The 26943-nt window shown below is 39.1% G+C and overlaps 1 protein-coding gene across 1 annotated transcript; it reads right to left on the bottom strand.

Annotated features, from left to right (window-relative positions):
- RNASEL (ribonuclease L) lies at positions 1-26943 on the bottom strand. The gene is made up of 7 exons (XM_020984364.2): positions 26766-26943; positions 19408-21035; positions 14106-14191; positions 9536-9741; positions 9290-9407; positions 2966-3096; positions 1-657 (listed from the first exon to the last, which is right to left on the bottom strand). Exons 2-7 carry the CDS (start codon positions 20873-20875, stop codon positions 528-530), a joined length of 2139 nt encoding a protein of 712 aa, XP_020840023.1. The 5' UTR covers positions 20876-21035; positions 26766-26943; the 3' UTR covers positions 1-527.

Genomic DNA, 26943 nt, shown 5'->3' with positions numbered 1-26943 from the left:
TTGACTTTCATGGTGATGGAACTTTTATTCAAACATCCTCAATTGATTACAGTTTTGGTTGTTTTGCGATAAGTGATCAGTGAAGGAGGTGTTTAAGATTTCTGCTGAGGTTACTGTGAAATGACATTTGGGAGTAGGAGTAGCGTTATGTCAGGTATGCCTATAGATCCATATTTGTAAGATTTTCTGGATTTAAATGAGAAAACCTAAAATAACTTCCTATCAAAACATCCTTCCTTTTATCAATTCATCACTTTTATACATTTTCACATGTGACTTTGCTTTATGTTTATCTATCTACATGCTTTAGCCTCCCTTCTAGGAGGTCAATTCCTTAAGAGCTGGGATCCAGCTTTCTCTTTTTCATAGCATTCAAAGTACCAAGCATAAGGCTTCATAAATAGTAGATCTTCAATATGCCCTTGTTGAATTGAGCAGGATTCATCCAATGGGCTACATGGAAGAAGTGATTTAAACAGAATATCCTTAGGTCCAGAGTCATGTTGGCATGGTGTCAACAACCCAGGCTAAGAACTGTTAACATTGGGGAAATGCTTCCTGTAGTCCATATTCCGCAGTCGATTATAGACATACATCACCAGACCAGGAAACAGCTCCTGAAAATACTGGGACATTTCTCCAATTTTTGGCTTCACACTGAAATGAAAAATAACATGTTCAATATGTTTGCTCCAGGGCATTCAGTTCTCCACTTTGACATTTATGAGTCTGACAACTCATTCATTCCTCAAGAAAATCTCCTTTAATTTCTGCAACACAGAAACTTTCTAAGTCGCCTCTTAACTCCTTGATCCTCTCAGCAAAGCAGGGCTACAGCCAGGACTTTTCTTATTTCATAGATAAGAAAGTGGACACACAGACAAGTTTAAGTAACCTGCTGATGGTCATATACTTAGCAAGTGTTGGAGGTGGGATTCAAACTTAGATGTCTCCTAATTGTAAGTCCTAACTCTACTGCACCATGTTGACCTCTTTGGAGGGACACTGGAAGTGGGGCTTTCTCATTTAGAGGGCCAGAGGTGAGGATTCAACAGTAGATTTAGAGCTGGAGGGAACTTTGAGGTTATATCATCCCACCATCCGATTTTATGAATGAGGAAAGCGAGGTTTAGGGAGATGAAGAGACTTTTCTGAGCTTTCTTTGAGACAGCTAGGTGGGGCCACAGTCTATAGAGTGCTGGGCATGGAGTCAGGATGAGCTGAGTTTAAATCTGACCTCAGACACTTATTAGCAAATCATTTAACCTCTCCCTACCTCAAAGTCTTAGTGTAGTTTTAAACTCTGTGTGTGTGTGTATGCATATATGTACGCACATATATGTAATACATAAATATCTGTATGTATTAATATTTGGGGGTGTGCCTACACACTCATACACACACACACATACACGCACACATACACATGTCAGTATGTGTGCTTAAGTGTGTCTCCCAAAACCCAGTTCCACATTGTCAATTGCCTATTGGACTTTTCCAAATGGATGCCTACAGGCATTTTAAATTCAGTATGTTTAAAATGGAACTCATCATTTTCCCTCATCCCCAAACCCACCCCTCTTCCCAATTTTTCTGTTCTATCAGGAATACCACCATTCTGCTGGTAATACAGTCGCCACCTTGGAATCATTCCCAACTCTTCATTTTCCCTCATCCTTCATAGCCACTCTTTTCCCCCACATCTTGTCAATACTGCCTTCATATCATCTCTCATATCCACCCCCTCCTCTCCTCTCTCTATGCATGTGATCACCTATGTAATTCAGGACCTCACCACCTCTTGCTTAGAGTATTGTAAAAGCTTCCTTGTCTCCAGACTTTCCATTCTCCAATCCTTCATACATACCATGACTAAGGATGTGATAATCACTTTATTTCTGCCCAGTCAGACCATATCATGTTCAGTTCTGGGCACCGTATTTTAGGAAGGGCATTGATAAATTGGACTGTGTCTAGAGTAGGGCAACCAGGAGAAAGAAAGGTCCTGAGATTGTGCCACACGAGGACTGGTTGAAGGAACTGGGGATGAGAAGTCTGAGTGGAGATATGATTGCTGGCTTCAACTGTCTAAAGAATTGTGAGATTAGACAAATTCTGCTTAATCCCAAAAAGTAGAGCCAGGGGCAAAGGATGAAGGCTATAAAGAAGCACAATTGATTCAGTGTAAGGAAAGTCTTCTTAATAACAAGAGCTATTCAAAAGAAAAATGGGCTGGCCTGGGTGGAAATGGATTCCCCTTCATTGAATATCTTTAAGCAGCAATTGTATGGCCACTTGACATAGGTAAGTAAGGTAAGATTCCTGTTTAGATATGGATTGGGCTAGATGAGCTCTGAGGTTCCTTCTAACTCTTCAACACCAGTTTTGTGGAATTAAAATAGTAACAGCTGAGACAATAGAACCCAGGTCTTCCAACTCTCAATTTGGACTCTTTCAACTAAGCCTTGCCTCTAATTATCAAACTATTATTCTGCTGCTTACTCCATCTTTGTAGAAAGCAGGAGAGACTTTCATCTAAAAGCATTCCCAATTCTAGCTATATGCCATAATATCCTACTCAAAGCAAAGAACATACAAAAGACCACCTTAGCTTTACAGAAATTTTAAACTACTACAACAACAGAAAAAGTTCAGAACTTTCTTTATTTGTTATATAGAGAAAGTCATTAAACTGTCTTTGTCTTTTATTCTCAACTTACATAAATTTAAGGACTGCTGCCACTCCAAGGTTAGCAAAAACTAGAAAAGAGATTGCAACCACCCTGTGTACACATTAGTAACAAGTCTTTCAGGATGATCAGAAAAGACTAATTCCTTCTCTGAAAGAGCTTTCCTTACCATCTGCCCCTCATCTACTGCTTCAGTCAGTGAACTGGAAAGTAATGTACAATTTGATGAAACTTCTTGTTTCATCCAAGGATTCAGGTATTAAGAGAACACTCACTCTTTATATGTTTCTTCTTCAATGTGCTCCCCCATATTCCGGATAAATTTCAGCAAGTCTCCCACAGTGTTCCGGTAGCATTTTTTAAATGAGTAAAATGAATCCATTTTTTCCATGACATCCTTATCAATCTGAAAAACAAATAAACATAAGTCATCACAAAGTGAGATCTGCTCATCGTCAAGGCAAGCAGCCATGGGCTTTAAGTGCACTAAGCTTTAAATCAGAATACCTGGATTCAAGTCCAGGATCTACTATTATTGGCCATATCACTTGAGAAAGTCATTTAAGCTGTATGACCTATGGATTCCTCATCTGTGAAAATGAGGACAGTAATGTTTACATTTCCTGAGGCACTGAGTTATTGTATAGATGAAAGAAATCCTCTACATACAGTAAGAGTGCCTTGTAGAGCAAAAGCAAGAAATAAAGGAACTATAGAAAAGTTAGTTATTATGATTATTAGCATTCTGACTTCCCCCCTCTCCCAAGTTCCCCTGATATCTTGATGCTAGAAGCAATGATTATTACAAAAAGTATACCCTCAAAGAGAGCTAGTAAGGCAAACTGGACCTTTCAGTGTGTACGGTCCCCCTTCGAGAATGCAGAACAAGCCACAAGCTTATCATATAATATACATATTTCCAAATTTGTCTAGTCGACAAACTAGTTCTTTCTGGGCCCCCATTTTCTCAATCATAAATTGATCCAGTTGGACTAGATGATCTCTTCTGACTCTAAACCTCAATCCAGGCAGGTATGCACAGAGTCACGGCAGGAAGAAGGCATGAGCAGGTCACTGAGGCCACCTTGATGTAGTGAGCTCTCACCAGTCACAGGAAAATGGAAGGCAGGGCTCGAAGACGATGCCTGAACCTCCAGAGATCTTAGGGAACTCTCTACTTTTGTCTCCCCCTTGTCTCACCTCTACCACTCTTATTTAAGATACAGGTTATAGTAAAAATGACTGATAATGTTTCCATCTTGGAAATGGATTCAAAGTAAAGACAATGATCAGCATTCTTGGTGCTAATGATGTTAACAGAAAGAATACTATGTACGAAGTCAGAAAACTTGAGCTCAACATCTTCTTCTCCCATTTACTTGTTGTGTGACTTTGGACAAGACACTCAACTGAAGTCCTCTGTGCCTCAGTTTCCTAATCTATAAAATTCAGCTAATATTTGTAATAACTATTCACAGGATTATTATGATGATTACATAATGTATTTAAAATACAATATAAATATGACATATTCATTGCACCATTAGAAAAACTAGGTTTACTCTGGGGCATAAAAACCTCATAAACAAATGGAGAAAAATAGAAATATTAAACACATAATTTGCTGACCATAATGCAATAAAAGTCATACTAAGGGACCTTAATTTAATCCTAAAGAACTGGAAGATCAAAAAAAAAAAAAAAACATAGAAAGAATAGGTAATTTCTTAAAAGTAAATGATGAGAAAATATATCAAAACTTTTAGAATTCAGTCAAAGGACTCCTGAGGGAAAATTTTTTTAGCGCTAAACAGTTTCGCTAATAACAGAGAGAAAAAAATTAATCAATGAATTGATCATGCAATCAAAAAATAGGAAAACAACAAATAACAAACTAAACACAAAAACAGACATTCTAAGAATCAAAGAAAAGAGAAAAAATAAAAGAAAAATGTTAAAATGATATAAATAGGAGCTGGGTTTTTTTAAACTGATAAAATAATTGTTATTCAGTCATTTTTCAGTCACATTAAACTCTTCACAAAAACCCCATTTGAGGTTTTCTTGGAAGAAATATTGGAATGGTTTGCCATTTCCTTCTCTGGTTCATTTTATAGATGAGGAAACTGAGGCAAACAGGATTAAGGGACTTGCCTGGGGTCACACAGCTAGTAGGTGTCTGAGGCCACATTTGAACTCAGGAAGATGAGTCTTCCTGACTTCAGGCCCAGCACTTACTGTATCACCTAGCAGAAAAACAAATTTCCAAAAGCAAAAATGAAAGAAATCATTCACAACAGATGAAGAAATAAAGGAAATCATTAGAAATAATTCTTGCCCAATTATATGCCAACAAAAATGATAAATGAAATGGGTAATTTTTTTTTACAAAAATATAAAATGCCCATATAAATGGAATAATAGATGATTTGAATAAAAAAATAAATTTCTCAGAAGAAGAAACTGAACAATGTATAAATGAACTACCAAAGAAAAAAACCACAGGACCAGGTGGATTTATAAATGAATTGTATCAAATGTTTAAAGAACAATTAATTCCAATTCTACGTAAAATGTTTGCAAAAATAGGGAAACATAGATTTTTATCAAATTCTCCCTATGAGAAAAATATGGTCCTGATACTTCAACCAAAGAGAGATAAAATAAATAAGGAGACATATAAACCAATATCTTTAATGAATATCAACACAAATTGAATCAAATATTAGCAAAAATGCTATAGCCATATGCTAAAAATATTATACCCATTATCAGGTTGGATTGATAGCAAGATTATAAGGTTGGTTGAATGTTAGAAAAACTACAAACACCATGGACATAAACAAAAACAATTAAAAATAATAAAAATCACATGATCAATTTAATATATGCAGAAAAGACTTCTGACAAAATACAAGATCTTTTTATGTTAAAAACACTAGAAAGAGTAGGAATAAATGGCCCTTTTCTTAATATTGTAAATAGTATCTATCTAAAACCAGAAGCTAGCATGTATCTGTAATAAAGAAATGTTTGCGGACTCTCCAATAAATTAATGAGTAAAGCAAACGCTTCTACTATCACCACTATTACTTGATATAGTTATAGAAATGTTGTTACAGCAATAAGAATAAAAATATTGAGGGAATAAGTGTAGGCAAAAAAAGAGACAAAATTATTGCCTTTTACAGATGATAAGATTATTTACTTACAGAACCCTAGTGATTCAACTAAAAATGAATAGAAACAACAATTTCAGTAGAGCAACAAAATATACAATAAACTCACAAAAGCTATCAGCCTTTCTGCATATTACAAAGTTCACCAGAAAGAAATAGAGAGAAAAAAATCCATTAGAAATAGCTCCGTAATGTTTAAAACATTTAGGAGTCTTTACCTACCAAGACACATTGGAGAAATGCCTCATTCTTTAACACACCACCACCCTGATATAGGCCTGAACTACTGTAGCAGTCTACTGGTTGGCTTCCTTCTCCCAAGTCTCTCCCCACTCCAGTCCATCCTCCTCTCAACTGTCAAATTTATCTGAAAGTGCAAGTCTGACCACGTCACCCCACTATTCAATCAATCCTAGTGATTCCCTATCACCTCAAATCAAATATAAAATTCTCTCTTTGACATAGAAAGCCCTTCATAACCCGACCTCTTCCTACCTTTTCAATCTTCTTATATTTTACACGAATGCCCTCCCCCCAACCTACTCAGAGATCCAGTGACACTGGTCTCCTCTCAACTCCTCACTTCATCTGGTCATTTTCACTGCCTTTCCCCTATGCCATTATCTCTATCTCTTGGCTTTTCTGGATTCCCTGAGTCTCAACTAAAGTCTCATCTTTTATAAGAAGTCTTTCCCAGTCCTCATTAATCTTAGTTCCTTCTTCTGTAATTATCTTCAGCGCCTGTATATATCTTCTTTGTATATAATATTGTCTTCCCCATTAGACCATGAAGACAGGGACTGTTTTTTGCCTTCTTTGTATCTCCAAAGCTTAGCACAGTGCCTGGCATATAGTCAGTGCTTAATAAATGCTTGTTACTTAGCTGCTCTGATCAATACAATGATCCAAGACAATTATGAAGGACTCATGATGAAAAAAATGCTATCCACTTCCAGAACTGATAAAGTTTGAGTGCAGATTAAAGCAGAATTGTTTCACTTTATTTTTCTTGTTTTTTTTCTTGTTGTTTCTTTGCAACTTGGCTAATATGGAAATATGTTTTGTGTGATTTCCCATGTGATAATATCATGTTGCTTCCTTCTCAATGAGTGGAGGAGAGGTAGAAGGGAAGGAGAAAATTCAGAACTCAAAAAGATTTTTAAATGAATGTTAAAAACAAATAAATAATAAATTGATTTTAAAAGAAATAAATGCTTGTTCATTTTTGTTAACTCTACTTGGAAAATTGCAGCCTTGAGTTCCCTCTCATCTCCTCTATGTCTCAAAACCCTTCGATACCATCCCCCATTCTCTTCTTAGTTTCCCTGGCTTCTTTTAAGACTTAACTCAAATATTTCCTTCTGTGAGAGGCCTTTCCTAATTCCCCAGCTGCTATTGCCTTCTCCTCTGAGATCTCCTTTCATTTACTTTATTTATACCTTGTATTACTTAGTTACTTACATGTTGTCACCCCCAACCCGAGGGTAGGGACTATTTTTACCAATGCTTAATATAGTGCCAGGCAAATACTAAGCACTTCATAAATGTTTATTGGCTGATTGACTTGCTCAGTCTCCTTTTTTCCTCCAAACTGGGATGAAAAGGATGCCCTGCTCTCAAAGTAAATCTCTTTCTTTCTTTTCTGTCTAAATCCCTCTACTTTTACCTTGATCTCATCTACCTCTGTAAATTGCCCTCAGGACCATCTCTGTGTGTGTGTGTGTGTGTGTGTGTGTGTGTGTGTGTGTGTGTGTGTGTCGCTGTCTCTCTGTGTCTCTGTCTCTGTCTCTGTCTCTGTCTGTCTCTCTGTCTCTCTGTCTCTCTCTCTGTCTCTGTCTCTCTCTCTCTCTCTCTCTCTCTCTCTCTCTCTCTCTCTCTCTCTCTCTCTCTGTGTCCCTGTCTCTCTGTGTCTCTGTTTCTCTTTCTGTCTCTCCTCTCTATCTCTCCCTTTCTCCTTTCTCATCTTCATTCTTTTCCTATCTTCTTTCCTATGGGTTAAAAGCAAGCTAAATGTTCCCCATTCTAGGTTCTTAACTTTGAGTTGAGCCTACCATCCCTTCGAGCTAACTTCCTATGTGGTAAACTACTGTACTCATTGCCTCCACTTCTCCTCACTCACTCACTCACTGATTTCCAACCTCATCACTTAACTGAAGCTGCTTTCTCCACAATTATCAAGGCTCCCTTAATCATTAAATCAAACACAGCTCAAACCATAGCTCCCCCCTCCTTAAGCAGAGGATTTTGCCTCATTCTTTATTATCATTCTTCTTGACCTCTTTGTGTTAACCATTCTCTCCTTTTGGATATGCTCTCCTTTCTGAATTTTTTTTTACACTTTTCTCTTGTTTCTCCTTCTTCCTGTTTGACACAATTTCCTTTACTTAATCATCATTTACATCCCACCCCCTAGATGTGGTTGTTCCCTAAAGCTCTGTCCTGGGACATCTCTCTCTATAGTTTCTCATCACCTCCCATTGGTTCAATTATTCAAATGATTCCCAAAGTTATGTAGTCAACCTTGTTCTTCTCCTAGATTCCAGTACCACATCACTAACTGCCTGGGCAGATATTTACAACTGGCTGTCCTTCCCAAGCTCCTGCCTAGCTTTCCTGATCCTATAATGGGTCTCACAATCTTTCCAGTCACCCACCTTCACAACCTCAGGATTATCTTTGACTCTTCCTTCTTCATTTCCCCACATCAATTCCTGTCTTCATAGTATTTCTTATGTTGTCCCCTTCTCTCTACTCACCACCCCAGTCTAATTCCTCATTAACTCTCACTTGACTCATTCATGGCTTTCTGATTGGTTTCCTGTCCTCAAAGCTCTCAACCTTTTCCACTCCATCCCTTCCATAGATTCAACATTGATAAATACTCAAACACAGATCTAAACATATTACTTCCATACTCAAAAAACTCAGTAGCTCCCGATTGTCTCTAGCTTTCTTCAAGGCCACCTTTAATCTAGGACCTCTTCAGATCCCTCCCAGTTCCCACCCAAACTGTCTTTGTGTATCTACTTTACCAATGGTATCTGCTTTGTGGTTGGTATTCATTTATGTGTTATTATGTTATTCTCCACTGACCCACCCCAGCAGAATGTTCGCTTATTGAGGGTAGAGACCATTTTCATTTTTATACTTATAATCCCAGCACCTAGCACAGTGCCTGACACATACATGTTTATTGATCAGTTTAGTGATCACCCACTTCCCAATTTTCTCTACAGTTTCACCCCTCTTCCATACAATAGCACTTCAAGTACTTGCAGACCTGTTGAATTACTTACTGCAGAAACTGATGCATAAAACAAGCAAGTAAAACACTTTGTAGCTACTTGTCAAGGACAAGTAACAACCCTCATTGACAGAGTCTCATTACCAGTAAAGCCTATTAGACCACACTGATCTTACCTTTTCTCTCCAATTTTCAAAAGCCTTAGTACGGTTGAGTTTCTTGAGGATTTTGCTGCGATAATTTCCTTTTTTGATGTCAGATTCATTCCCCACATCTCGAAGGAACCTGTTACGACTGAAAGATGACAGAATTACAAGAGTTCCATGTCGCTTCCTCCTTTCCCATCAAGGTATAAATGTTAGTGGTGCATTCATCCATTTCAATTCATTCATTCATCATTTGTGATCTGGGCTTTCACTTACGTTTTGCAGCTCCAGAAGAAAGGATGAGAGAGCATTTCACTTAGCTGATTCTGGCATTCTTCTCCAGGGCTAAGCAGGTTTTGCACAAGATCTTTAGTTTCCTCATTTACACAAGCTTCTATGACCTCGGTGTCACTTTGAGCTTGAATTTTTGAAAAGGGGTCTTTCCCCACCTGCACCACATACAGAACCAACCTTCCAAGAGCCTAGAAAGAATCAAAAAATCCATCAGCTTCTATTTCTTGAGCTAGACCTACTCTCTGCAAGGCATTCTAATAGACATGAGAGATGCAAAGATGAGTAAGACAAAGCCCTTGCCTTTCACATAAGCATAATCTAGTGGGAGAAATAAGGCAGGCACTTATACGTGAAAAGGCAAAGAACTAACCACTCCAGGGAGCCCCTACTAAGACCCCAGAGATTGGTGTAGACAATAAGTAGTGCAGGGATTCAAAATAGGTCACCATGGGGTACAGTGGTCAGGGAAAGCTTATTAGAGAAGATAGAACTTGAGGTGGGTCTTGACGGATGAGTAGGAATTATAACTATCCCTTCCACATCATGACTTTCCCCATTGTGGTTTTGATACACCTTAGGTTGGCATAAGAAATAAAATGGGAATTTTAGGGGAGTTTAGTGGTAGTTGAAGATGACATGCAGAGGCCAGAAGATGACACAGAGCCTATGACCAAATACTTAACCCAAATTTTATAATAAGATACTGTAAACACCCCATAAAAGAAAAAGAAAAAAATTAGACTTCTCTGGTATGAAGAGAGGGCCAAAAAATTTTACACAGATTCTCCATATTGCAGGGGGGTACACACCCCTAAGACCCCACCCCAGCGACCCACCTTATCCCCACCACTATGATGTAATGGAAGGGATAACTGTATATCAGTGGAGAGAATCAGAAGTAAAATTCAAGCCAGTGAAAATATCTAAGTGAAAATGTGCTCTTTCCTCTCTGGGTTTCACTTTTGACTCTCCAGACTTCTTTCTTTGTGAATGCCACCCCTCCCCTTGCCTATTTTCTTTTATGTGTTCTCTTCCCCATTAGAAGTAAGCTCCTTGTGGGCAGGCATTGTCTTTTGCTTATATTTGTATTTCCAGCACTCATTACAGTGACTGACACGTAGTAAATACTTAATAAATGCTTGTTGACTTGAGGGTGGTCATTGGGATATAGGCAGCTGGCATAGGGCAGGCTTTGCCAAAAGAAGGTTGGGTACACATGAAGGCAGGTAACTAGCTTAGTCAAGGTCTAGTTAGACAAGGATCAGGGGAGGTGATTGGCTTCAAAGGGAATAAAATATTTGAGGGCAAGGTTCTGTCAAGACTTAGACCAGAGCACATTTTAGAAGCCAAATCCTCGTCCTGAATCAGTGCAGGAGCTGATATTCAGAGGAGAGGAAAATAGAGAGGCCATTCTCAATAAGCCAAGAGAGAGGAGTACTTGAGCACTCTTCCTTCTTTGCCCTCCCCTTAGGGAGTTTCCAGCACTGCCCCCAGACTATCAGCAAGAAGTCCTGTGTAGAAGAAGACTCAATGCCTGTGGACTATGGGAAAAACAGACCACGGAGGATAGACCTAGCTCTTCAAAGCCAGACAAATTGCCTCAGGAGCTAATTAAAAAGACCTAAATAGCTTCTGGATAAAAGGGACTCATACGCCAGCTGGGCAGCTGGGCAGTGTAGTGTACCAGGCCTGGAGTCAGGAAGACTCATCTTCCTACATTTAAATCTGGCCTCACACACTTACTAACTGTATGATCTTGGGCAAGTCATTTAATCTTGTTTGCCTCGGTTTCTTCATATATGAAATGAGCTGGAGAAGGAAAAAGCAAACCACTCTAGTATCTTTGCCAAGAAAACCCCAAATGGGGTCACAAAGAGTCAGACACAACTGAAACAACTGAAAGACGTATACCATTTGCGTTGAAGTCAAAAGCTTTGTCTGGATTCATCTACTTCTACTGAGAGACTTCTGCCCAATCCATAAGCCAAAAGGCTCTCTGCATCTTTGCCTGGACTCCAATATCCCTATCCTGGATTCCCTGTCCTGATTCTTCTGACTTGTCTCAGTTGTGATCCCTATCTGTACCAACCATAGCCATCATCTGGTCCCTGCTGGTAACTCCAACCAATCCAACCCTTCCACTCCCAATCAACCATACCTTAGCAACATCCAGTCAGTATCCAAGCCCTTTCTGAACCCTAGCTCACCGATGAAAAGGCACAGTACAGCCCAACTCAGAGCAGGTTCAAATAATACAGTAGGTCAGGGGAAGAAATAGAAAGGTACTGCTCCAGGTGATGAGAGAAAACTTTAACCAGAAATGTCCCAGTGTGATGGGAAACCTCCTGCTCTGAAAGCAGCTGAGTTTCATTGATACATGAACGATGTGAGCCAAAGAAGCTGTCTTCAAAAACCAAAAGGCTAGAGGAGGGACTGCGTTGCTCTGCTCGGCCCAGGAAGGGAGAGAGGCAAATTTTTGGTTTGATATTCAGGCCATTGTCTCTTGGTCTACCTGCCTCTTTTCTCTCTCTTCTCTACTCCATCTTCCATTGAGCCATCAAAATGAGTTTCCTAAAAGATAGCTCTGTCTGTGACACTCCCCTGCTCATTAAATCTGATAATTCCCTATTACCTCTAGATCAAATGCAAACTCTTCTGTTGTATATCTTAAACCCTTTACAACCTGGCACCAGCCCACCTTTATAGGTTTATGCATACTTCCCCATCAAACATTCTACGGTCCAGTCAGATGGGCTTTGCTCTTTCTCACACCTGATGCTCCATACCTTTGCAGAGGGCATCCTCCAAGCATAGAAGGCACTCTTTCCTAATCCCTCTCCCTTTTAAGATCCACATCTGCCTTCAAAACTCAGTGTAAGCACTGCCTTCTACATGAAGACTTTATTGATTTCCACCCCACTTCTCCCACTCTGCCCTCCTCCCAAAAAATGACCATGTATTTACTACATTTATACATCATATACTTATATTAGTATATGTTTCTCCTGATAGAATAAATCAGCTTCTTGAGGGCAGGGACTATTTAATTTTGTCTTTGTATCATTAACACTTAACACCATATCTAGTACCTAGGAGAGACCCTTAATAAATGCTTGTTGATTGATTGACTGACTGACTGATTGATATAAGGAAGAATTCCATAACATTTAGAGCTAAACAAAAGTAGAACAGACTGCCTTGGAACTATATTTCCTTTCACTGAAAGTCTCTGTGCCATGCTACCTGTAGCTACGGCTTCCAGTCTTTTAGACAAGATAACCTCTGAGGTACCATCCAACTCAGAGGTTTTAATGTAACTGTGGTCTTAGAGTCATCTAGTCCAACCTTGTCTTATTACAGATGAGGAAACTGAGGCCCAGGTATGTTCAGTGACTTGTCTAGCAGAGAAGGGAGAGGGGAGGGAACACACATTTATTAAGCAGATAGCACAAGCACTGTGCTAAGTACTTTGTAAATATTATTTCATTTGTGCCAGGGTCATGTAAGTATTAAGTATCAGAAGAAGGATTCAAACGCAGTTCTTACAACTCCAAATTCTGGGATCTTTCAGGAACACAGCTACATAAATAGTTTTGATTTTTTTCCACAAAAAAAAGCACCTAGTTATCTTTGTTCTTTACATTTTTTGCCTCTTTTAATATTTCAACACTTAGCACAGTGCCTGGCACATAGTAGGTACTTAATCAATGTTTATTGCTTGATTGATTGATTGGTGTGACTTCAAGACCTTTCATCGTTGTGGTTGCTCTGTTCTATATGTTTTCTAGTTTGTCGACATCCTTCTTAACATGATTAAAATGAGATGATTCTCCACCACTTGTTAGGGAACTAAGATTTTTTTTTTACCAGAATTAATTTATTTATGAAAGTACTGATATTGGAAAAGTATAAGTGGAATGACTAGCAGAGGTGGGAACTAATACATAAAAGGAGGAGGATGAGCTCAGGCCATCTCTTTCCAAAGACCCACATTGATAGAAAAAAGGGGAAATGGGTAGAAGGCACAATACCACTTCCACTCTTGTTCTCTGAGTGCAGAGAAAACCAAATGTCTCCTGATGGATGAGCTGTCTGAGGGAATCCAGTAGGAGAAATTATTAAACCTCCAACTTACTTCTACGTTTTCACTTTTAGTTGCTTTCCTTAGAAATTATCATCCTTGTATCCCAAAGAGATCATAAAAATGGGAAAAAGACCCACATGTACAAAAATATTTATAGCAGCTCTTTTTGTGGTGACCGAGAATTGGAAATTGAGGGGATGCCCATCAATTGGGGAATGACTGAACAAGTTGTGGTATATGAATGTGATGGAATACTATTATGCTATAATAAATAATGAGCAGGTGGACTTCAAAAAAACCTGAAAAGACTTGTATGGATTGCTGCAGAGTGAAGTGAGCAGAACCAGAAGGAGAAACTAAGATATCGAAAGAAAGTGTCGGGGCAAAGGGAAGATCAGAAGTGGAGAGAGGGAGAGTATTTAGATAAAAGAAGAGAAGTAGATGTGATTCAGCATCAAAGGACTATACCTTTAGATCATCTTTAACTTTCTGCCAACCTTTATCCAACTTTTCGCTCTTATCAAAATCTGCCAAACAAACTTCGTCTTTAGAATCTGACAGAGAAAAAGACAAGAAATTGTTAAGTGGAATAAAAATTCCTCACCCCACCATGAATTGACTTAAACTCATATGAGTATGCATCTTAATATGCCGTCTTTCTTTTCTGAAGAAGACACTAATAATGCCTTACATTTATCAAGCGTGTTGCCCTTTTCAAAGCACCTTCACATGTATAAATGCCTAGCCCCCTATAATAGGACATGTACTTGTCTCGCTAGTAGTGGGCAGGGATTTGCAATCAGGCATCCACATGCTCCCCTATATGACCAATAATAATACACATTGATAAGACACTAGGTGCTCCTGAAAAGCTAAATGCATCTGACTCGGATGAATTCTATCCCAGGGTTCTGGAAGAGATGGAGAATATAATTGCTGAGCCCACTGTTAATGATGTTTGAAAGGTCACAGAGTGAGGGTGAAGTTCTGCAAAACAGGAAAAGGGCAAATAATGTTCCTGTTTTCAAAAGAGGAAATAACATGGAGTCTTCAAAATTTAGGCTAGGGAGCTTACTTTCTATTCCTGGCAAAAGTCTAGGATGTATTATTAAAGAGACGGTTTGTAAGCATTTAGAAGGGGAAGCACTGATCAGTAAGAGTCAGCATAATTATGTGAAAACATTATATTAGTGAACATATCTTAAGACTTTAAAAAAGTTTAAGACATTCCAAAAATTATTATACAAAAACAAAGGTACTTTGGAATTTGGGTAACTTCAATCTAATCCAATATGAATTTACTTAGGAAAGATCTCCCATGTGCATGGAACCATGTGCTTTGGAAATTGAAGTGGGGAAGGATGCCTGTCAAAAAGGGGAGTGGATGAACATTTGGTATATGTATGGTATGATATGGTATCCTCTCTAGGATGAACTCCTTCCCCCATCCTTTTCTCTTATTTTTTCCTGTAGTGACACTAGCAAAAGCAGCATCATTATTCACATTATATATCTAGCACTTTAAGTTGTAGAGAGTAAGTTGGTGAGTGTGGGCATTTTCTCCATTTTGCAGATGAGTAAACTAAGCCTAGGAAATATCTTGGGACCTGCCCATGGGTATATAACCAATCCAATCCAAAAAGCATTTATTAATGTAAGACACTGTGCTAAGTATTAGGACAGAGGGTTTTAACTTGGAAAATTTCAGAGAGTCTATAAATTTGAATGGGGAAAAAGAATTGCACCTTTATTTTCACTGCCTTCTGACTGAAATATAGAATTTTCTTCAATTACACATTTAAAAAAAACCAACATGATTTTGAGATGGAGTCCATAGGCTTCATCAGATTGCCAAAGGGACCTATGCCATAAAAAAGAGACATAGGAATGGACCACCTGATTCACAGCAGAGTGACAGAAAGATTTAAATTTCTGTGTGTAACCCATTACACAATCCCTCCCCAAGCTCTGGGCTTACATAGACTAGGTCCAATCTTAGGGGTTCACCCAAAAGCATCAATTTCTCTTTAGCTCCTTGCCCCTAGTAGGTACTCTGGGAAGTAGTCTACTTTAGGAAAATCTTGTCTAATAAGTATTGGAGTGGTATCTTTGATGATGGCAGTAAAATGGATATAAACCTGAAACCAAAGGTGGAGTTTTCTCTCTTTTTTTTACCTTTTGAAATGGCAAACTTTAGGAGTTAGGGCTTTTTGTGACTAGTAGGTTCATAGTCATGGGGCTAAAAGTTACCAGGCCATGTGATCTGAATTTCAGGATAGTTCAAGAGGACACCAGTCTGATGTAATTCCCTTCTATTTCATTTTTATATGTATACTTTATGTATACGTATGTGTGTATATTTGTTTTTGTTTTAGTCTGAATTCTTCGTACAAAGAAGTTATCTGAAAAATTGCTATATTCAATTTAACCTAAAATTTTCCACAGAGCAAGCAATGGATATTGTGCATCTGCACAATACCTATGCAGCTCTGTTTTCAAGGAGAAATGTCTATGTTAGATGTTTTGAGTGATATCTACCAAGATCCCCAGGTTTAGAAGACTTGCTCTGCTGGAGAATTTTGGGGAGGAACCTGGCCATATATGTACCTTCTTAATTAAATCCACTTCTAGAACACTATTAAGTTAGTCAAAGATGGAGGATTAAAGGCGAGGACTCATCTGAGCTCTTCCCCAAACCCCTCCAAATACCTTTAAAAATTACTCTGAACAAATTCTAGAGCAGCGGAACCCACAAAAAGACAGACTGACACAAATTTCCAGCCCAAGGCAACCTGGAAGGTCAATGAGAAAGGTCTGTTACACCAGGCTGAGAGAGGAGCATAGCCCAGCACAGATCTGGCCCCAGCAAAGCCGGCACAGGCTTTGGGGTGACTGAATCACTGGTAGCATTGGTGGCTTTCAGACTTCTCAGCCCACAGATGCCAAAGACAACTTAGAAAGTCAGCAGGAGGGGTCTGTCAGACCCGGGCGAGAGAGGAGTGCAGTCCAGCACAGCCTTGGCCCCAGCATGGCCCTGGCCCCAGCAGACCAGGAGCAGGCCTTGGAAGTGACTGAATCAGTAGCAGCAGAGGCAGTAGCAGTGGCAGTGGCTGCTTCTGGAGCTCTGAGCCCATACACGGTAAGGGGATCGAACAAGTGGTGAGAAGGACATTATAGGGATCTCTTTGCTAGCACTGAGGCAGGACTCTGTTGCTTTGTCCATACTTGGATCTGGGTCACAGGCCTGGGTGGCAGTCCTGGGGCAAGGAGGAGCACTAGCATAGCAGAGCTTATGGTAGCAGTGAAGAGGGTACCCTCCTCATAGTTTTAGGACAGAAAAGAGTGCTTGTGGTCACTCACAGACCAGAGCACAGGCCTGAAGAAGAGTAAACACCTCTCCTTAGATCACACTCACTTGAAAGAACTGAAAACTTACAAGTTCCTAGAAGTATCTCTGAAAACAGCTGTACAAAACCCCTGAAGCTTGGGACAGTTTGCCCTCCACACTGGAAGCAGAGTCCCACCTTAAAAAAGAATTAAAAAGTCAAGTAATACGCTGGGAAAATGAGCAAACAATGAGAAAAAACTCCAATTATAGGAATTTACTTTGGTGATGAGGAAGATCAAAACACACACTCAGAAGAAGACAACAAAGTTAAAGCTCCTACATCCAAAGCCTCCAAGAAAAATATGAATTGGCCTCAGGCCATGGAAGAGCTCAAAAGGGATTTTGAAAAGCAAGTGAGAGAAGTAGAGGAAAAATGGGAATGAGAAATGAAAGTGATGCAAGAAAATCATGACAAACAAGTCATGAGCTTGGTAAAGGAGACCCCAAAAAATACTGAAGAAAATAACACCTTAAATTATAGACTAGACCAAATGGCAAAAGAGGGACAAAAAGCCAATGAGGAGAAGACTGCCTTAAAAAGCAGAATTGGCCAAATGGAAAAGAAGATCCAAAAGCTTGCTGAGGAAAATAATTCCTTAAAAATTAGAATGGAGCAAATGGAAACTAATAACTTCATGAGAAGTCAAGAAATTGTAAAGCAAAATCAAAAGAATGAAAAAATAGAAGACAATGTGAAATATATCATTGGAAAAACAACTGACCTGGAGAATAGATCCAGGAGGGATAATTTTAAAATTATTGGACTATCTGAAAGCCGTGACCCAAAAAAAGAGCCTAGACATCATCTTTCAAGAAATTATCAAGGAAAACTGCTCTGATATTCTAGAACCAGAGGGTAAAATAAAAATTCAAAGAATCCACCAATCATCTCCTGAAAGAGATCCCAAAATGAAAACTCCCAGGAATATTATAGCCAAATTCTAGAGTTCCCAAGTCAAGGAGAAAATATTGCAAACAACCAGGAAGATTCCAGGATCATGGAGCCACAATCAGGATAACACAAGATTTAGCAGCTTCTACATTAAGGGATCAGAGGGCTTGGAATATGATACTCTAGAGGGCAAAGGAGCTCGGATTACAACCAGGAATTATCTACCCAGCAAAATTGAGTATAATCCATGAAGGGGAAAAATGGATATTCAATGATATAGAGGAATTTCATGAATTCTTGAGAAAAGACCAGAGCTAAATGGAAAATTTTACTTTCAAATACAATACTCAAGAGAAACGTGAAAAGGTAAACAGGAAAGAGAAATCATAAGGGACTTATTAAAGTTAATCTTTTACTTTCCTACCCAGAAAGATGATATTTATAACTCATAAGACCTTTCTCATTATTAGACTAGTTAAAAGGAGTATATACAGACAGAGGGCACAGGTTGAGTTGAATATGAAGGGGTGATATCTCAAAAATAAAATTAATGGGTGATAGAGGAATGTACTGGGAGAAAGAGAAAGATAGGATGGGGTAAATTATATCCCATGAAAAAGGCAAGAAAAAGCTTTTACAGTGGAAGGGAAGAGGCGGGAGGTGAAAGGGAGTGAGTAAACCTTCCTCTCATCAAGTTGGCTCAAAGAGGAAATAACATACACACTCAGTTGGGTATAAAAATCTATCTTACCCTAGGGGAGAGGGGGATAAGAGAAGAGGGAGTCATAGAAGGGACGGCAGATTAGAGGAGGGGGTAGTCAGAAGCAAAACACTTTTGAGGAGGGACAGGGTGAAATAAGAGAGAGAATAAATAAGGGAGATAGGATGAAGGGAAATAAAGCTAGTCTTTCACAACAGGACTATTATGGAAGTGTTTTGCATGACCACACATGTATAACCTATATTGAGTTGCTTGCTTTCTCAATGGGGAGTGGGGGTGTGGAGGGAGGAAGTGAGAGAATTTGGAACTCAAAGTTTTAAAAATGAATGTTAAAATTGTTTTTCCATGTAACTGGGGAAAAATAAAATACTAAATAATTTTTTAAAAAAAAGAGAAATCAGTAAACATCATAGGAAAGGACAGAAAATAATTAGTATTATATTTTGATGAAAAAGAAATAAAAAAGCAATGAAACCAATTAAAAAGGAAACATTAAAAATTAATATTGCATATTCCCCCAGAAAAAAATAAATAAAGTTAGTCTATGCTCCCTTGGCTGTCAACCAGTACATCTAGGAGAAAGGAGCCCAGGGTAGCAGAAGGAAATTGGCCTAGGATGAAGAATTTGCTATAGATAACCTTCAAAGTGAATGATCTCTATGTCAATCACCAAAAATTGACTGTAAGCCTTTGGTACGTGTTATGGTATGGTATAAAGAAAGCTAAATGATCTCATTTTTTAAGCTCGATGTCTGGGTTAGGGACTCACCTATCAAGATATTCCCCGGGTGCAGGTCCTGGTGGGTATAGTTGCTTCTGTGTAGTTCTTGCACTGCCTTAAATAAGGACCTGAGAATATTTTGGAAGTCCTCATTCTTCAAGGCTTCTGCTCCTTGATCAGTCAGATGTTCCTCCAGAGTCTTCTCACAAAGAGCGAAGCACAAATACAAACAGCCCTTTTGGCTCTCGCTCCCATAAAATGTCACCAAGTTGCTATTGTTCTGGCAATGGCGGATACAGGTTTTTTCTTGAAGAGCTCTTTTACTGTCTCCTTGGAATCGCTTCACAGCTGCCTCTTTCCCATCGTAGAACCCCAGGTATACACCACCTTCAGAAGTTTCTGCTATCCTGTACTTTTCTTGAATGAAAATCTTGAGTTTGCCAATCATGGGGCGCTGTATCCTATAGAGATTCCTCAAGCCATCCTGCCATCGTTGACTATTTGGCTCATAGACCTTATGAGGGAAAGGGACATTCTCACTGGCCCCATGATCTCGAAGAAGATTGACCATTTGCTGGTTGTAGTTATTCTGAGCCGTCCTAATGAGCTCTCCACAGTCTACTTTGGCTCCTTTTTCACACAGCAACCGGGCAATGTCATATTGATCCTTCATGACAGCAACCTGAAGAGCTGTATTGCCATCATTGTCCCTATCATTGATATCAATTCCATCATGTTCCAGGATTATATGTACTAACTCGACATCCTCTTTCTCTACCGCCAAAAATAAAGGTGTTTTCCCTTTTTCTCCCTTTACATTGACATCAGCTCTATGTTTTAGCAGTAAGCACACGATCTCTTTCACATTTTTGTTCTTAGGATTCAGAAAACTATGGATCAAGGCATTTCTGCCCATGTTGTCACGGGCATTCACGTCTGCATTCATCTTTTCGAGAAGGATTTTCAATGCATTGACATGACCTTGTTCGGCTGCATCCATGAGGGCTGTGTTCCCCCCTTTGCACAGTTTCTTTTGTTCCTCGCTAGTTTGTCGTCCCAAATTCACTTGCGCCCCATTTTCATACAGGAATTCTAAAGCATTCACCTGGCCATAACAGGCAGCTTCCATAAATGCTGTGAACCCATGGTTATCATATTCATTGATATTTGCTCCCTTGGAAAGAAAAAGTTTCAAGAGCTCCACATTGCCCACAATCCCAGCCACGATGAAGGGAGTGGCACCATTGTCTTTCTTGATATGAGCATCAGCACCTTTCTCTAGTAAAAGCTGGACAATGTCCTTGTGGCCTTCTTTCACAGCATTATGCAGTGGAGTCCAGCCACCCTCCACCTGGACATTGACATCTTCTCCTTCTTCTAACAGCTTTTGGACTAACCCAATGTCCCCTTTCTTAACGGCTTGAATCAAAGGACAATATTTCACCTTGGGGGAAGAAGAAAATGTGGGTTTATGCTGGGAGTTGTGATTACTGGCCTCCATGAATGTCAATGTCATATGATAACACTATGTCATGTGATCCTCTTTGCCTTAGAGAAAAATAAAGTACATCTCTTTTGGACCTGATTAAGACGTGGAATTTTGAGAGTCTTCAGTCTGGGAAGATGAGGATTGTCTTGCTAATGAACAGCATTCTCTGGGTCTTTTATTTCTCCATCTAATAAAGAATAATTTTGTCAGTTAACCAGATAAGCCATATTAAAAACAAATTTTTCTACCCAGTCCACATAATGGTGGCTATTGCATATCATCCCTCATCACTCTAACCTTCCTCAAGAAGTTCTGCACTTTTGCACCCCTTATACTAGAGGACTTCAGCTTCTACGTTGGTGTTGTCTCAAACTCTCCTGTCTTCACCTAGAGAATATCTTGATAGGTGAGTCATTGAGGTTTGGGGAGTTTAAAATGAGATGGCATTGTTTTATTTGTAATGCATCTTCACACATACAAAGGATCTATACTCAATTTTTGATAATCTGGTAATTCCTCAATCTCCTTAAATGCCACAGTCTACTCCTTCCTGCCACCTTAGTCACACCTAGGGATGGTGACACACTACTTAAAATTCTGATATTCTTCTATCTGACCACAATCTCCTATCATCCCATTCTGCCCCATGCCTCAACCCCTCCAAACCCATCTTTCACCTCACTAAGGTCTCTAAACCATCTGCCACCCACGACTTTTCAGGTCATTTCTCTTGCACCGACTTCCCTACCTTCCCTCTCTGATCTTGACCCTGGAGTTAATCAGTTCAATTGTACACTGTCTTCTGCTTCCCCTCCTCCCACATCTATCCTATTATGTCTCATCCCTTGCCAGACCACAGCCCAGGTTTGTGCCCTTCATCCTGTCTCCTCCTCCTATTCAAGAGCTGCTGATCAGAAATAGAGAAAATCACACAACTGTACATTCCAAGTTAATAATAATAACACATACAATAGTTACTGTGTGCCACACACTATTATCCCATTTGATCCTTAAAACAACCCTATGAAGCTGGTACTATTATTGTTCCCATTTTCCAGTTAGAGAAACTGTGAAGTGTCATCCACTTTCAACTAGGTTCTCACTGTAGCAGCACAATACTTGCAATCTTCCCTAACTGGTTTTCTATCTCTCTCCCCCTAAAAGCTCTTCTGAACCTTCTCCTTTTTCTTCCTATACCTCCCAGCTGAGGATCCCATCTCCCACTTTACTGAGAAAATTGAGGCCATTTGGCATGAATTCCTTCTTCTCCTCTTCTCTTCATGTTTAAGCCTTTTGATATAATCTCTTCTCTTTTCCTTTCTCCCGGTTTCTGACAAAGAGATGACCATACCTAATTAGACTTAACTAACTTCATCAGACTCTACCATCTCCTCAAGCTATCATTCTTTCTCAGTTCTCTTTTTCTCAGCCAAACATCCTGTCTATCAAAAACAGCTGGGAAAACTATAAAACAATATGGCCAAGACTAGGTGTAAACCAACATCCTACACCACATGCAAGATAATGTCAAAATGGGTACATGATTTAAACATAGAGGGTGACACCATAAACAAATAAGGAGAGTGCAGAATTGTTTACCTGTCAAATCTATGGAGAAGGGAAGAATTTATTTTTTCCACTTAATAGTATTTTTTCTAATTTTATGTAAAGATAGTTTTCAACGTTCACTTTTATAAGGTTTTGAGTTACAAATTTTTTCTTCCCCCTTCTCTCCCCCCTCCCCAAGATGGCACACACTCTGATATAGGCTATACATGTATTATCATATTAAGCATATTTCCACATTAGTCATCTTGTTAAAGAAGAATCAAAACAAAAGGGGAAAAGCATGAGAAAAAAAGAAAAAGAATGAAAATCATATGCTTTGATCTGCATTCAGACTCCATAGTTCTTTCTCTGGATGTGGATAGCATTTTCCATCATGATTCTTTTGGAGTTGTCTTAGATCATTGTATTGCTAAGAAGAACTAAGTCTATCAAAGCTGATCATTGACCAACGTTGTTGTTACTCCATATGTATATTACATATACAGGATAATGTTATCCTGGTTCTGCTCACTTCACTCAGCATCAGTTCATGTAAATCTTTCCAGATTTTTTTGAAATCCATCTGCTCATCATTTCTTATAGCACAATAGTATTCCATTACATACATATGCCACAACTTGTTCAGCCATTCCTCAATTGATGGGCATCCCCTCAATTTCCAGTTCTTTGCCATCACAAAAAGAGCTGCTATAAATATTTTTGTACATATGGGTCCTTTTCCATTTTTTATGATCTCTTTGGGATACAGACCTATTAGTGGCATTGCTGGATCAAAGGGTATATGCAAAGTTTTATAGTCCTTTGGGCATAGTTCCAAATTGCTCTCCAGAATGGTTAGATCAGTTCACAACTCCACCAACAATGCATTACTGTTCCAATTTTCCCACATCTCCAACATTTATCGTTTTCCTTTTTTGTCATATTAGCCACTCAGATAGGTGTGAGGTGGTACCTCAAAGTTGTTTTAATTTGCATTTCTCTAATCAATAATGATTAGAAAATTTTTCATACGACTATTCATAGCTTTTATTTCTTCATCTGAAAACTGCCTGTACATATCCTTTGACCATTTATCAATTGGGGAATGACAGAACGGAAGAATTTACAGCCAAACAAAAGATAGAGGGCTTTACGAGATATAAAATGGATCATTTTGATTATATTAAATTGAAAAGGATTTGCACAAACAAAACCAATGTAACAAGATTAGAAGGAAACAGAAAATTGGGGGAAAACTTTTACAGCCAGTGTGTCTGATAAAGGCCTCATTTCTCAAACATATGGGGAACTGAATCCAATTTGTAAGACTACAAGTCATTTCCCAATTGATAGATGGTCAAAGGATATAAATAGGCACTTTTCAGATGAAGAAATCAAAGCTATCTATAGTTATATGAAAAAATGCTCTAAATCACTATTGATTAGAAAAATGTGGACTAAAACAACTCTGACTTACCACCTCACACCTATTACATAAGCTAAAATAATGGAATACTATTGTGCTACAAGAAAAGGCAAACAAGATGATTTCAGAAAACCCTAGAAAGACTTATATAAATTGATTCAGAGTGAACTGAGAAGAACCAGAAGACTGTATACAGTAACAGCAATATAGTATGGTGATCAACCGTGAAAGAGCTCTTCTCAGCAATACAATGATCCAAGACAATTCCAAAGGACTCGTGATGAAAAATGCCATCATCTCCAGAGATAGAACTGTTTAGAGTCTGAATGCAGATTGAAGCATACTATTTTCTACTTTCTTTATTTTTTATGGTAGTGGGGTTTTTTTCTGTGTTTTCTTTCACAACATGACTCATATAGAAATGCTTTGCATGAGTACATTTGTATAACCTGTACCAAATCGCTTATTGTCATAAAAACAGAAAAAGGGAGGGAGAGAATTTGAAACTCAACTTTTTAAAAATGTGTTTTAGATTGTTTTTACACATAATTGGGAAAAATAAAATATTGTTGAATAAAAAAACTTTCTGTCTACGCTCACTGCCACTATTTCCTTTTCTCTCACTTACTCTTAAACCCTTTGCTATCTGACTTCCAACCTCACCACTCAACTGAAATTGCTCTCTCCAAAGTTGTCAGTGATAATCATGCCTAGCATTTTGGCTAGCATTCATACAGTGCTTTAAGGTCTAAAAAGCCTTTTTAAGGGGCAGCTAGGTGGTATAGTGGATAGAGCTCCAGCCTCAGATACTTGACACGTGTGACCCTGAGCAAGTCACTTAACCCCAATTGCCAAGCCAAAATAAATCCTTTTTAAAACTATCTGCTTCTCTTTTTTTTTACTTGTGCTTTCTCATTGGATCTATACATCAATTCTGGAAGTATGTGCCATTAGCATCCCCATTTTACAAATGAGGAAGCTGAGGCCAAGAGAACTTAAATGACTTGCCCAAGGTCACACAGCTAACAAGTGTCTGATGCAGGATTTGAATTCAGGTTTTCCTGACTACAAATCCAGCACCCTATCTCCTGTGCCACCTAGCTGTTTCATGTCTTAATTGCTAAATCTGATCATCCCTTTTTAATATTCATTCTTCTAGACTTATCTGCTGCATCTGACACTCGGAACTACCATCGCCCTCCTGAGCTTTCTGGACAGCACTCTTTCTCCTCCTACCTATCTAACTGCTTTCTTCTCAGTCCCTGTTTGTAGTTCATCAACCAGATCACTCTTCCTATCAATGGCTATTCCTCAAGGCTCTGCCTTAAGTCTCCTATTCCTCTTTCTACACTCTCAGTGACCTCATCAGCTCCTGCTGGTTTAATTGTCATCTCTACAACAATAACTAACAAATCTGTATATCCAACCCCAGTCTCTCCCCCATGTTTCCATCCCATATCACCAATTGCCTATTAGACATCCCAAACTGAATATCCTAGAGACATCTCAAACTCAACACGTCCAAAAAAAAGATCCTATCATCATCCCACCAAGCCTCCCTCTCTTCCAAACATCACTACTTCTTTTAAAGATATTCCTTCTTTATAGTTTCTCAGGTCCATAACCGTGGTGAACTCATCACTCTCTATCACTCAATGGGTCCAGTGTCTTGCAGCCAAGCCCTTCTTTCTACTCACACAGCCACCACCTTAGTTTAAGACCTTCACTATTTCTCACTTAGATTATTACAATGGCTTCCTATGTGGTCTCCCTGCCTCACAAGACTCCCCATTTAAGCCCATCCTCCTGATTGCTGCAAAAGTAATTTTACTTAAACACACATCTGCCCATGTGACTCTCAAATCACCTAACCTCTGCTTGCCTCAGTTTACTCAACTATAAAATGGGGGGGTTCTAATAGCACCTACTTCCCAGGGTTAAATAAGACAACAAAAGGAGGGAGGGGGGGGTTAAAAAAAGATTTTTAACCTTAAAGCACTGTATAAATGCTAGCCATAATCATAAATGCCAGGCATGATTATTACTGATTACTTTAGAGAGAGCAGTTTCAGTTGAGAAATAGGAGTGAGTGAAAGAAGAGGAAGTAGAGTCAGTAAATACAGAACGGAAATTTAGCTGAGAAAAGGAGAACTGATACAGGATGATATAGGCTAAGGGATCTAATGAAGTTATTTAAGTCTAGTTAAGTATGGTCATCTCATCGGTCAGAGACTGGAGGAAAGGAGAAGAGAAGATGTCAAAGGGTTTTAAGATAATGAGAAAAAAGATTTCCTGCTAAATGGCCTCAATTTTCTCAGTAAAGTAGGAGGTGGGATCCTCAGCTGAAAGTGGGGGAAGGTGTAGGAGAGAAGAAAAGGTTTGGAAGAGCTTCTGGGTGGAGAGAGATAGAAAATCAGTTAGGGAGGAATACAAGTATTTGCTGATGCAGTGAAAACCCAGTTGAAAGTGGATAACATTTTACAATTTCTTCAGTTGTAAACTAGGATATCTGTGTCACCTAAATACAGCCTCAGTCTCATCCTGACTCTGTCTTTCACGATTAGACTCACTCTGCCAAGTGCTTTCTAAACTCCCCATTCTAGAGCTGGGAGTGGAACGGGCCACAATGTGAATGAAATAAGAGGGAAGGAAAGATGATTAAGGAAAGAAAAGAAAGGGGATGTCTGCCAGCATCGTGCCTTGCTTTCAGTTTCATTTCTCTCTAGGAAGTAATTCCTTTGCTAGGTCAAAGAACTGCACTAATGATTTTAGCAGCAGACTCTCAAACAAGAGCCCAGACCACCCCAAGCCTGTTTTTGTCCAACGTTGCCCCCTCCGTACCATTCCCAGGCTGTGGTCCAGCGAGTCTCCCATCAGAAAAATCTTTAAAAGGACCATTTCTGCGACTCTCAGTCCAGCTCCCCTCCTCCTGCCCACGCTTACCTTCAGATCCCCTAATTCTGGGTCAGGTTTTCCTGTCAGCATCTCTTTGTCTCCCAAACTCACTGGCAGCTTTATAACTCCTCTCCTAGAAGGCTGGACGCTCAGTGCATCCAGCTGAGTAAATACATGGAATTTATCTGTAGGACTTTTTCTCTGTGTAACGTCATTAAGCAGGGGG

The sequence above is a fragment of the Phascolarctos cinereus genome, unplaced genomic scaffold (assembly GCF_003287225.1).
Source record: "Phascolarctos cinereus isolate Bilbo 61053 unplaced genomic scaffold, phaCin_HiC Scaffold_5;HRSCAF=322, whole genome shotgun sequence".
Classification (NCBI taxonomy): domain Eukaryota; kingdom Metazoa; phylum Chordata; class Mammalia; order Diprotodontia; family Phascolarctidae; genus Phascolarctos; species Phascolarctos cinereus.
Note: the sequence above shows the minus strand (reverse complement) of the source record. Positions and strands in the feature narration are given on the sequence as shown.